At 48.9% G+C, this 13,122-nt stretch overlaps 1 protein-coding gene across 8 annotated transcripts in view; it reads right to left on the bottom strand.

The window, feature by feature from the left end:
* Positions 1 to 836, bottom strand: part of ZNF362 (zinc finger protein 362) — a 54,624-nt gene extending 53,788 nt beyond the window's left edge. For 2 of the 8 annotated variants that reach the window (XR_012155520.2, XM_073316290.2), the window contains exon 1: positions 8 to 386. Coding sequence is in view for 2 of the 8 variants with exons in the window: in XM_073316290.2 (XP_073172391.2) it covers positions 8 to 359 (352 nt within the window). In the remaining 6 variants the exon portion in view is untranslated. Of the gene's footprint in view, positions 1 to 7; positions 387 to 495; positions 615 to 645 lie in introns of those variants that run through there. The other 6 variants (XM_073316293.2, XM_073316292.2, XM_073316298.2 and 3 more) reach the window with 6 other exon arrangements.
* Between the last annotated feature and the right edge of the window lie 12,286 nt (positions 837 to 13,122).

Below are 13,122 nucleotides of genomic sequence, written 5' to 3'. Positions count from 1 at the left end.
CCTATACCAACAATCATGCTCCCTTGGCGAATTGCAATCCAGCCAGCGATCCGTCTGCAAGGAAGAAAATGAGCTCCCCCCTTTAGCTTCCTCTCTTCCTCCTCCTCCTCCTCAACCCGCCCAGGCTTTAGTGCGGGGGGGGGCGCACTGAAAAGACAGAGCCCCCCACGCAGCCGACACTCATCGGGATCAAATGCATGCATCAGATTTAAAAAAAAAGGGAGAGAGAGGGGGAAAAGCCCCTCAAGCCCTCCTCTCGCCGGACTCCAGCAGCCGGAGCCCGAGCCCAGCAGCGCTCGCCGGAGACTGACATGCGATTGCAGTTTGCAAAGGAGACCAAGAGCGACAGAAAACTGCATGCAACTTTTTCTTGCGACCCCATCTTAAAAAAATCCCCCCCCCCTTTGCGGCTCCCCCTCCATGCTCCTTTCTTAGCGGGGAGCCCCCACCCCCGCCACCACGGCTCTCCTGGGGGGAGGGTTGTTGCATACAGACCTTGGTTTGCCTTAACTGCAGGTTTTTTGGATTTTGTTTTGGTTTTTGGCAAATAGACATAAAAAAAGAACCCCCGCCCGCCCCCCGCCCCCCAGCCGCGCTTGGGATGGTCTTTCTGGCTTTGCCGTGTCTGAAAGGCTCAGTTCAAACCTTCCGGGTCGCCTGCCGTTCACTTCTGGGTTCTGCAAGCACCAAAGCCGCGCAGCGCCAGCCGAGGCGGTCGGAAGTGCACGGACCCCCTTTGGGAGGGAGGTTTCGGGGGGTTCTTCTCCTCCTCCCTCTTTGCTGGTGTCTGGGAGCCTCCTCTTCCCCCCCCATCCCTCCTTCCGGAGTCTGGCAGAGAGCTCCCAAAAATGGGCAGACACAATATGCTAGTAAGAGATGGGGGAGGGAGCCTTTGGAAAAGAAAATCGGGGAGGTGGGGGGGGGGGAAGCGGCCGCTGCGTGCGAGAGGAGCGGGGCAGACGGGGGGCTGCAGCCGGGCAGTGCCCCGGCAGAGTTTGCAGGGCTGTGGAGGCCGGGCTTGGCTCCCCCTCCCAGTCTCTTGACTCTCCTTGATTATTCCGCCCCCCCCCCCCAAAAAAAGTTGCCCAGTGTTTCCCTTCCTGGCCCTAGAGCCAAAGCCGACCACACCGGAGCGCGGATCTGTCACCTCACCCAGAGTCTTGGGAAGCCAGGATTGTACACGGTTCTCCATGTCCTCTCCTGATGCACCATGAGAACAGTTCACTTTGCATGACAATAGCCCCTCTTTTCCGCAGCGCTTAAAGTGCTTCACCAAAGTGGGGAAGTGAACACACTCTTTGTGAACACAGCCCTGTTCTTTTTGCGAATACGACTAACACGGCTGCTACTCTGAGACACTCTTTGTGAGGTGTCCTACAGCACCTAGCAGAATGGGGGCCTGGTCCACTGCTAGTACCTGAAATAATCATTCTTATCCCCATTTTTCAGATGGGGAAAATGAGGCACTGAAGCGTTTTCTCCACAGGGAGTCAGTGGCAATGTTGGGAATAGAACCCAGGTGTCCTGCCCCCTATTCCCCAGCTCTATTTGAAAAATGAGAAAATGCTGCCCATTTTAGTCCTGATGAAAGATGCCCTTCCTGGCACTGTCCCAGCTTCTCTTACTGTTTGGAAAGATATAGTCAAAGTAATTTGCATAAATTTTAAAAGTAATTTTTCCTGCACAGTTCTTCATTAGAACCTGCTTGGGAAGTTGGATAGAGAGTTGGGTCCTGGTTCTGCAGAGTCACTCCTGGCAAGCAAAGCCCCATCCACTTTAATTTATGCTTCACATGAGCACAGCCCCCCCGCCTCCCCAAGTGCAGTTCCTTATAGGATTGGGGCCACAGACTGAATCAGTTTCTCTCTCTCTCTCCATTTCCATCACTGCAATATCTGTGCACTGTTATTATGAGCATTGTATTGGCTTTGTTATTTAATATTTGTCTAGTGCAAAAAATGTGCTAGTTGCTACAGAAGCAGGTGCTAAGCCAGAAAGTTAAGAATCACAGCAAATTATCTTCAAAGGAGCAAAATTCTGTGCCCATCTGCAGCCACATGCTTCCAAATGGGTTCTTTCCTCTGTAGGCTGCTTTGTTACTGTTCATGGGTGAACTGCTTACTGTCCACATGGGGTAGTATCAGAGGGACATTCTTTGGGGATGGATGGACATGGAGCAGGCAGGGTGGCGTTAATTTATTTTATAAGGTTTAAAGAATTCCTTTGGGAACGACTCTGACCAAAGTAATTATATGCACTTCACTGTGGCAGAGAGAAAGGTAGGTTTCCGTTTGCTTGTTGGAGCATTTTCAGTGTCTGTCTCAGGTTCTCAGCATGCTCACAGCTCCAGCTGTGGGATAGTGGGCTGAGCATGGAGTTGGGCATCCAGAAATAATTAAAAAGTGCTGGATAAGCACAAAATATTATTAGAACCCCATTCTGAGTATCCGCTCAGCTGCCACTTGCTACAGAATGTTCTAATCCATGGGGCATTTTATTTTGTCAAAAGATTTTTAAATCGCCTTTAAAATATGGCTATTGATCACTATGCAATGGATATTTTCCATCACATTTCTACTACTCCAGTTCCTCACCCAGCACTCCAGTCCAGCAATCCCTTCCTCAGGCAAGTGAGGAGTTCAGGGATCAAGTACTACCTTTCTAAGAACAAACCTGCCAGAATCTCAGTGTAAGGCTAAAGAAGACCCTGTTAGACTGTAAATCCTAGAATCATAGGAATGTAGGACTGGAAGGGACCGTGCTAGGTCATCTAGACCAGTCCCCGGCACTGAGGCAGGACTAGGCATTATCTAGATCATCCCTGACAGGTGTTTGTCTAATCTGTTCCTAAAAAACCCCAGTAACGGAGCTTCCACAACCTAAGTAATTTGTTCCAGCGATTAACTATCCTTACTGCTAGGAAATTTTCTCTAACGTCTAACCTATATCTCCCTTGCTGCAATTTAAGCCCATTACTACTTCTCCTATCTTCAGTGGATAAGGAGAACAATTTATCACCCTCCTCTTTATAACAACCTTTTAGGTATTTGAAGACTGGTATCATGTCCCCCTGTTAGTCTTCTCTTCTCCAAACTAAACAAACCCAGTTTTTCAATCTTTCCTCATAGGTCATGTTTTCTCTGCACCTTTAATCATTTTTGTTGCTCTCCTCTGGACTTTCTCCAGTTTGTCCACACCTTTCCCAAACGGTGGTGCCCCAGACTGAACACAGTACTCCAGTTGAGGCGTTATCCGTCCTGAGTGAAGGCATTATTTCTCATGTCTTGCTTACAACCCTCCTGCTAATACATCCCGGAATGATGTTTGATGTTTGTTTTGTTTTTTTTTTGCAACAGTAGTACATTGTCCTTTACTTTTGTTGACTCATATTTAGTTTGTAACCCACTGTAACCTCCGGTCCTTTCCTGCAGTACTCCTTCCTAGGCAGCCATTGTCCATTTTGTATTTGTGCAACTGATTATTCCTTCCTTAGTGGAGTACTTTGCATCTGTCCTTATTGGATTTTTATTTATCCTATTTTTTTCAGACCATTTCTCCAGTTTGTCAGGATCACTTTGAATTCTAATCCTGTCCTCTAAAGTGCTTACAACCATAGGCGCCGACTCCTACTGGCGTGGGAGGGTGCTCGACCCCCCTCTGCTCCCGGCCCTGCCCCCGGCCCTCCCCCACCCCTTCCCACCCCTGCACCACCCCTATTCCAACCCGTTCCCCAAATCCCCACCCCAGCCCCACCTCCTCCCCTGAGTGCGCCGCGTTCCCGCTCCTCCCCCATCCCTCCCAGAGCTTGTAAAGCCACAAAACAGCTGTTTTGCGGCAGCAAGTGCTGGGAGGAAAGTGGGAATACGCTCAGAGGAGGAGGTGGGGGGGGGAAGCTTGGCTGCCGGTGGGTGCACTCACCAATTTTTCACGGAGTCAGCGCCTATGCTTACAACCCCACCCAGCTTGGTATCCACAAACTTTACAAGTATATCCTCTGTGCCATTATTCAAATCATATATAAAGATATTGCATAGAACCAGACCCAGGACAGATCCCTGTGGGGCCCCACTCATTATGCCCTTCCAGCTTGATTGTGAGCCAGTGATAACTACTCTCTGAGTACAATTTTCCAACCAGTTGTGCACCCACCTTATAGTAGGTTCATCTGGGCTATATTTCCCTAGTTTGCTTCTCCAAAGGTTATATGAGACAGTATCAAAAGCTGTACTAAAGTTGAGATAAATCACATCTACTGCTTCCCCCCATCACAAGGCTTGTTACCACCTCAAAGAAGGATATTAAGTTGGTTTGACATCATTTGTTCTTGACAAATCCATGTGGACTCTTATCACCTTATTATCTTCTAGGTCAGGGGCGGGCAAACTTTTTGGCCTGAGGGCCACATCGGATTTCCAAAATTGTATGGAGGGCTGGTTAGGGGACGCTGTGTCTCCCCAAACAGCCAGGGGTGGCCCAGCCCCTGCCTCCTATCCAACCCCCCCACTTCTTGTCCCCGATGGCTCCCCCAGGACTCCTGCCCCATCCACCACTCCCTGCTCCCAGACCACCCCCGGACTCACCACCCCTGACTGCCCCCTGCCTCCCCATCCACCCCCCCTCATTCCTGACTGCCCCCCCTCCGGGACCCCTGCCCCATCCAACTCCCCTGTTCCCCGCCCTCTGACCGCCCCGACCCCTGACCACACCCTCGAACTCCCCTGCCCGCTATCCAGCCCCCCTGCGCTCTGCCCCCTTACCGCGCCGCCCAGAGCACCAGGTAACTTTGCAACAGCGGCGCGCTAAGACTGCGGGGGAGGTGGAAAGCAGTGGGGGAGGGGCCAGGGGCTAGCCTCCCCAGCCAGGAGCTCAGGGGCTGGGCAGGAGGGTCCCGTGGGCCAGATGTGGCCTGCAGGCCGTAGTTTGACCACCTCTGTTCTAGGTGGTTACAAAGGGATTGTTTGATTATTTGCTCCATTACCCTTCTGGGTACCAAAATTAAGCTAAGGTCTGTAATTCCCTGGGTTGTCCTTATTCCCCCTTTTTATAGGTAGGTACTATATTTGTTCTTTTCCAGTCTTCTGGAATCTCTCCTGTACTCCTTGAGTTCTCAGAGATGATTGCTAGTGGCTCAGAGATCTCTTCAGCCCAGCCAGTTTCTTAAGTATTCTAGGATATATTTTGTCATGCTCTTCCAACTTGAAGACATCTAACTCGTCTAAGGCCAGGTCTACACTAGACATGGCATGGTTTGGGCATGGCTACACTTGCAGATGTAGAGCGCTTTGAGTTAAACCAGCCCTCGGAGAGCGCAGCAGGGAAAGTGCTGCAGCCTGTCCACACTGACAGCTGCAAGCGCACTGGCGTGGCCACATTAGCGGCACTGGGAGCAGTGCATTGTGGGCAGCTATCCCACAGAGCACCTCTTCCCATTCAGGCGCTGTGGCTTGTGGGAAGAGGGCGGGGAGTGCGGGACATTCTGGGTCCTGTCCCAGCGCCCGTGATGCATCAGTTCGCATCCCAGCAATTCCTGTGCTTCCATCCATATTTGGCACCATCTTTCAACGTTTTTTGTACTGCGCGCTCTGTCTTCCCTTTCGGTCTGTGGGAATGGAGCCCGAACTGCTGGGGAATATGCTGACGATATATGCTGAATATGCCGCCAGCACATCAAGTTTGGCAGTCGAGTTACTCCTTAAGATCCAAAGTGACAGTGAGGACTTCGACAATGATATTGACTCGAGTAACGCATATGACACGAGATTGCTTGTGGCATTCATGGACATGCTCACCACCATGGAATGGTGCTTTTGGGCTCGGGAAACAAGCACTGAGTGGTGGGATCACATCGTCATGCAAATCTGGGATGACGAGCAGTGGCTGCAGAACTTTCAGATGAGAAAAGCCACTTTCATGGGACTGTGTGAGGAGCTCGCCCTCACCCTACGGCACAAGGACACAAGATTGAGAGCTGCCGTGATGGTGGAGAAGCGGGTGGTTATTGCAATCTGGAAGCTGGCAACTCCAGACAGCTACCAATCAGTCGCTAAGCAGTTTGGAGTGAGGAAGTTGACCGTTGGAATTGTGTTGATGCAAGTTTGCAGGGCCATTAATCGCATCCTGCTCAGAAGAACCATGACTCCGGGTAACGTGCATGACATTGTGGCTGGTTTTGCACAAATGGCTTTCCCTAACTGCGGAGGGGCGATAGATATTCCAATTCTGGCACCAGCCCGCCTAACCTCAGAGTACGTTAATCCGAAGGGCTATTTCTCTATAGTTCTCCAGGCGCTTGTGGATCACCGTGGGCGTTTCATTGACATAAACACAGGTTGGCCCGGAAAGGTGCATGACGCACGCATCTTTCGGAACACTGACCTGTTCAGGAATCTGCAAGCCAGGACTTTTTTCCCAGACCAGAAGATCACCGTAGGGGAAGTCGAAATGCCCATTGTGATCCTTAGAGACCCTGCTTACCCTTTAATGCCATGGCTCATGAAACCCTACACAGGGAGCCTTGACAGCAGTAAGAAGCGGTTCAACAACAGGCTGAGCCGGTGCAGAATTACTGTGGAGTGTGCTTTTGGCTGTTTAAAGGGCTGCTGGCGCTCTCTGCATGGGAAGCTGGACCTGGCTGATAATAGCATCCCTGCGGTTATATCCACGTGCTGCATCTCCATAACATTTGTGAAGGGAAGGGTGAAAGATTCACTCAGGCATGGAACTCAGAGGTTCAACACCTGGAGGCTGAATTTGAACAGCCAGAGAGCAGGGCTATTAGAGGGGCCCAGCGCGGGGCTGAAAGGATTAGGGATGCCTTGAGGGAGCAATCTGAGGCTGAAAGACACCAGTAATGTCTGGTGCCCTGCATGGGAGCGAAGTGCAGCGGTTCCAATGTTAGTAGGAATCTGTGTTTGCTACGTATGATACACTGACTTGCAGTGCCTGTTGCTTTCCTGGGCTAAGGTATCTTTTACGTTAGGCAATAATAAAGAATGTTTTCAAAGCAAAAACATCCATTTATTGAAAAGAAACACAGCTGCTTGGGAAACAGAAAGGGCAAGGGGGTGGGGGAACAGTACAATCACAGGTTTGCGTATGTCCCGTTATCATACTCAGCCTTTCTGTCTGGAGTGCCATGCAATGAGTGCTACACTTCAGGATGGCTAAAATGCCTGGTGATGGGGGTTGAGTGCAGTGGGTAAGGGTCGTAGTTTTCAGGCCTGGGTGGTGAAGCTACAGGTGTTGGAGGCAGCTGGTGGCGATAAGAACCCGGATGTTGGGGAAAGTGGGTTGGAGGTGACATGGGGGCACAAGGGAAAGAGTCCAGCTCTTTGTAGAAAGGGCAGGTCGTGGGGGCAGCACCAGAGCAGCTGTTTGCCTCGCGGGCTTTGCGGTAGGCATTCCGCAGCTCCTTCACTTTAATCCTGCACTGCAGTGCGTCCCGCTCATGGCTCCTTTCCAGCATGTCCCTTGATATCTGCCCTAAGGTAACGTAATTCCTATGGCTGGAGCACAGCTGGGACTGGACAGTTTCCTCCCCCCAAACACTGATGAGGTCCAACACCTCGCCATTGCTCCAAACTGGGGATCGGCTGGCGCGTGGAGGCATGGTCACCTGGAAAGATGTGCTGAGAGCACTCCACGCCTGGCTGAGCAAACAGGAAGGGGATTTTCAAAATTCCCAGAGAATTTAAAGGGCGGGTCTGATGGGTGGTCACCTGAGGGCAGGGCAGTAGAGTTCAAAGCAATGACCAGAGTGGCTAGCAGAGGCATTGTGGGACACTTCTGGAGGCCGATCAGAGCGCACTAACAGACCAGGGCATCCACACTGGTGCCATGGTGCTCCAGCAGGGGGCACACCAAACGTTATTCCACTCACCGAGGTGAAGTACCAGGACCGCTGTAGCCACGGAGTCAGAGCGCTCTACGTGCCTTGCCAGTGTGGACTCATCGTGAGTTAGAGCGCATCAAAGCAGCCCAGGGCGCCCTAACTCCCAAGTGAAGCCATGCCCTTAGTTTGACCCAACTATATCATAGAATCATAGAATATCAGGGTTGGAAGGGACCCCAGAAGGTCATCTAGTCCAACCCCCTGCTCAAAGCAGGACCAATTCCCAGTTAAATCATCCCAGAAAAATGTGTGAAAAATCAACACCCCAGAGTGATGTAATTGAGCTGATCCAACCACTGGTGTAGACAGTGCTAGGTTGATAGAATAATTCTTCCACTGACCTCTCTACTGTCTCATGAGGAGCCGAATTAACTGCAGCAATGGGAGAACCCCTCCCGTAACTGTAGTGAGTGTCTACACTGAAGCACTGCAGTGGCAAAGGTGCAGAGTCTCCAGAGAAGACATAACCTAAGTAATTCTTCACTTGTTCTTTCCCTCTGATCCTACCCCATTCACTATGTGAACTGTCCGGTCACTGCTACCCTTTTGGGTGAGAACGGAAGCCAAAAAGTCATTTAACACTTTGTCCATTGCTGCATTTTCTGTTATTGTCTTTCTCTCCTCATTCAGTAATGGGCCTGCCCTGTCCTTGAATCGTAGAATCATAGACCCAAAGGGTAAGAAGAGACCATAAGGGCCATAAGAGACCATAGTCTGACCCCCCACCAAGATGCAGGATTTGTTATGTCTAAACCATCCAAGACAGATGGCTGTCCAGCAAAGGAGCTTCCACAACCTCCCGAGGCATCTGTTCCATTGGCCGACTGTTCCTACAGTTAGGAAGATTTTCCTGAAATTTAATCAAAATCTGCTCTGCTGTAGTTTGAACCCATTGCCTCTTGTCCCTCTGTGGCCTTGGCCTTCCTCTTGCTTCTCCTGTGTTTGTAAAATGTTTTCTTGTTACCTTTTATGGCCCTAGCTGGTTTAAGAGGACCCTGAGCCTAGTGTGCATGAGGGGTGTTTTGGTGGCTCCTGTGATGGGTGAGGGCTAAAGGACAGGATGGGCCAGGTCCCATGAGATTTCCAGCCACCACAGGACTTTCAGCATAGGCTTGAGGTCTTGCAGGATTTGGCATGAGAGTTGGCGCCATGAGAGAAGCCTGTGCACAGGGCCACCTCCTGTTTGCTGGTTTCCAGCTGCCTTTCCACCCTCCGTCCCTTATCTAGCAGGCTGTGCTCATCACCACTTTGGGGCTGGGAAGGAATTTTTCCCCATATCCCCAGACTGGCTGGGGCTTTTTGCCTTCCTTGCGGCAAAGCCTAGGGGTTGGGGCAGTCAGAGAGCTGGGTTCTCCCCCTCCCTAAGGGCAAAGTTTGGACCTGTAAGACAGCCATTTAGTTGTCACAACTTATGGCTGAAGTCCAGTGCAGGAACTCAATGATTGAAGCTCCATATCCAAACGTAGCACAGTGGGCATCCTAAGGGCATCTTCTTACGAGAAGTGAGCATCATGTCTAACCTCCTAGGGACAAATGCGATCCAAGGGCTGTAGCACAACCCTGGGGGGTCCACCCCACCGATGTGCTTGATGGTGATGCTGGCTGGGGGGCAAGATCCCCTCTCCCCAGAGCCCACGAAAGGAGGAGGGATGCAAGCAGGTAAGTAGAGGCAGCCGGAGACCCTCCTGGTGTGATGATTAGCTCCTCTGAGTTGGGAGCTGCCAAAGGATCAGTGGGATGCGAGTGACTGCGCTGAGCTGGCCCCCACAGGAACCTTGGAGGTAATCTAATAGCACTGTGGGCTGGATAACCCCACATTGCGTGTCTCTACCTCCTTCTGCACCATTCTGATTTTGTCCCTACACCCTTGTGTTGGTTTTTAATATTCATCCATTGTGATTTGACGTAGGTTCCCCTTTTTTCATGACTTTTTTTTGATTTTCAGGTCTTTGGAGATCTCCTGGTCAAGCCAGGGTGATCTCTTGCCATACTACCTATCTTTCTGATGGATTTTTTGACAGGGTAGCAAGCCCTGTGGACGGGGGAAAGCAGTAGACGTGGTATATCTTGACTTTAGTAAAGTTTTTGATACTGTCTCGCATGACCCTCTCAAACAAACTAGGGAAATACAACCTAGATGGAGCAACTATAAGGTGGGTGCATAACTGGTTGGAAAATCATTCCCAGAGAGCAGTTATCAGTGGTTCACAGTCATGCTGGAAGGTCATAACGAGTGGGGTCCTGGAAGGACCGGTTCTGGGTCTGGTTCTTTTCAATATCTTCATCAATGATTTAGATAATGGCATAGAGAGAGTACACTTATAAAGTTTGCGGACGATACCAAGCTGGGAGGGGTTGCATGTGCTTCGGAGGATAGAATTAAAATTCAAAATGATCTGGAGAAATGGTCTGAAATAAATAGGATGAAATTCAATAAGGACAAATGAAAAGTACTCCACATAGGAAGGAACAATCAGTTGCACACATACAAAATGGACAATGACTGCCTAGGAAGGAGTACTGCAGAAAGATCTGGGGGTCATAGTGGAGCACAAGCTAAATATGAGTCAACAGTGAAACACTGTTGACAACAAAAAAAACACCACCCGAACATCATTCTGGGATGTATTAGCAGGAGCGTTGTAAGCAAGACATGAGAAGTAATTCTTCTGCTCTACTCTGCACTGATTAGGCCTCAGCTGGAGTATTGTGTCCAGTTCTGGGCACCACAATTCGGGAAAGATGTGGACAAATTGTAAAGGGTCCAGAGAAGAGCAACAAAAAATATTAAAGGTCTAGAAAACATGACCTATGAGGGAAGATTGAAAAAAAAAATGGGTTTGTTTAATCTGGAAGAGAGAAGACTGAGAGGGGACATAAGTTTTCAAGTACGTAAAAGGTTGTTACAAGGAGGAAGAAAAATTGTTTTCTTAACCTCTGAGGACAGGACAAGAAGCAATGGGCTTAAATTGCAGCAAGTGAGGTTTGGGTTGGACATTAGGAAAAACTTCCAACCTGTCAGGGTGGTTAAGCACTGGAATAAATTGCCTAGGGAGGTTGTGGAATCTCCATCATTGGAGACTTTTAATAGCAGGTTAAACAGACACCTGTCAGGAATGGTCTTGATAATTAGTCCTGCTTTGAGTGCAGGGGACTGGACTAGATGATCTCTCGAGGTCCCTTCCAGTTCTATGATTGGGGTAGTTTGCTCTTGTGCCCATAACATCTCTTTACAAAAATGGCCAACTCTCCTGAAATCTTTTCCCTTAGACTTGCTTCCCATGGGATCTTACCTACCAATTCTCTCAGTTTGCTGAAGTTTGCCTTCTCAAAGTCCAGTGTCTCTGTTCTACTGTTTTCTCTCCTGCCATTCTTTAGAATCATGAATTATGTCATGAGCACTTTCACCCAAGCTGCCTTCCACCTTCAAATTCTCAAGCATTCCCCCTAGATTTGATTCTGACAATTAGAACTTCTCACCTAGTCACTTTTTCCACCATCTGTAATAAAAAGTTGTCTCCAATGCATTCCAAGAGCTTGTTGGATCATCTGTGCCCTGCTGTATTATTTTCCCAACAGATGTCAGGAGAGTTGAATTCCCCCGTCTCCACCAAGTCTTTTGCATTGGAGGATTGTGTTAGTTGCCTAAAAAGAGCCTCATCCACCCTTTCTTCCTGCTTCGGTGGTCTATAGTAGACCCCTACCATGACCTCACCCTCATTTCTATTCTTTTATCCTTACCCACAAACTTTCAACAGATCTGTCTCCCACTTCTATCTCAGTGGGAGTGTCTATATCTCTAATATAGAAGGCAAAACCTCCTCCAACCCCTTGCCTAGTCCTTCCTAAACAAGCTGTACCCTTCTATACCAGGTTTCAGAGTAGCAGCCGTGTTAGTCTGTATTTGCAAAAAGAAAAGGAGTACTTGTGGCACCTTAGAGGCCAACCAATTTATTTGAGCATAAGCTTTCGTGAGCTACAGTATGCATCCGATGAAGTGAGCTGTAGCTCACAAAAGCTTATGCTCAAATAAATTGGTTAGTCGCCAAGGTGCCACAAGTACTCCTTTTCCTTCTATACCAGTATTCCAGTCATGTGAGTTATCCCACCAAGATTTGGGCAGCCAGGCATTCACCTGCAGGATGTGTCTGTCTCTGACTGGGTCCCTACCCTTAACCAGAATATAGTAAGAAGTTGTTTTTTAAAGAAACACACAATTGAGAAATCACACTTTTACCCCCACCCATCCAGCTCTTTCCCAGTCTAGCAGTAGCCGCAGGCTCAGCAGGGATCATGCAAGTGCTTTTCAGATCATACTTTTACCTACTCTTATTACAAATTACACTTAATGCCCTGATCCTGCAAAATCCTAGGCATCTGCCCAAGTTTACTCAGGTGAGCAGTTCCATTGAGGTCAGTCGGACTACTCCCATGAGGAGTACAGGATATGCATACACTTTTGTTAGCATCAGTGTCAAAGATTTCTGTAACTTCTCTATTTTTTCCAATGCATTTATTTGGTGCATTTGACAGCGCTTCGTGTGTAGTTAGTTTTCACTGTCTGCCCCACAGAGTCAGTTAGACTCTGACCCTGCATTTACAGTCCTGCTTACCTTTAGTCATGTGAGTGATATCCCATGTGTATGGCCCCATCCTGCAATCGCTTACACACTTACTTGAGCATATGCTTAACAAGTAATTGCAGGGACTTAGTTTCCCATGTTGTCCGTGCAGGTTTCACACAGCAACAGGGAAGGGAAAACATTTCAAAATGTGATTGAGTTTTACAGTTCAGGTCTTATCTGCCTGTTTTCTCTGAGAAAACTAAGGAGAACTGTAGAATCACTAGGATTAGGACATTGCAAGTAGCAAGGCAGTATAACCTGGGCATTTGGGAGTGGAAGGGATTTCTGTTCAGACCCTGGGTTTCTGTTAACCAACGTTCAACTCAAATACCTGGCACACAGTTGAGAGGAAAGATATCTTTTGTTAAAGATTGTGCATCCCCACACCTTCAATGAAGTGCCACGAAAGCTCCCACTTTAGTTCTCTGGCCCTCCAAGGGGACCTGCAGGATAACAGGGATGATGAGAGTTGATGAGCTTGCTATTTCTTAGGGAAAAAATAAGCATAAGGAAAAAATCTTTACAAAATAAACAAACACTTTTGAGGCCTTCTGTATCCATCATAAAGCAAAAAAAAAAAAAGCTCTTTTTTCCACCCTTTTACAA

This window comes from Lepidochelys kempii, chromosome 18 (genome assembly GCF_965140285.1).
Source record: "Lepidochelys kempii isolate rLepKem1 chromosome 18, rLepKem1.hap1, whole genome shotgun sequence".
NCBI classification, from domain to species: Eukaryota; Metazoa; Chordata; order Testudines; family Cheloniidae; genus Lepidochelys; species Lepidochelys kempii.
Note: the sequence above shows the minus strand (reverse complement) of the source record. Positions and strands in the feature narration are given on the sequence as shown.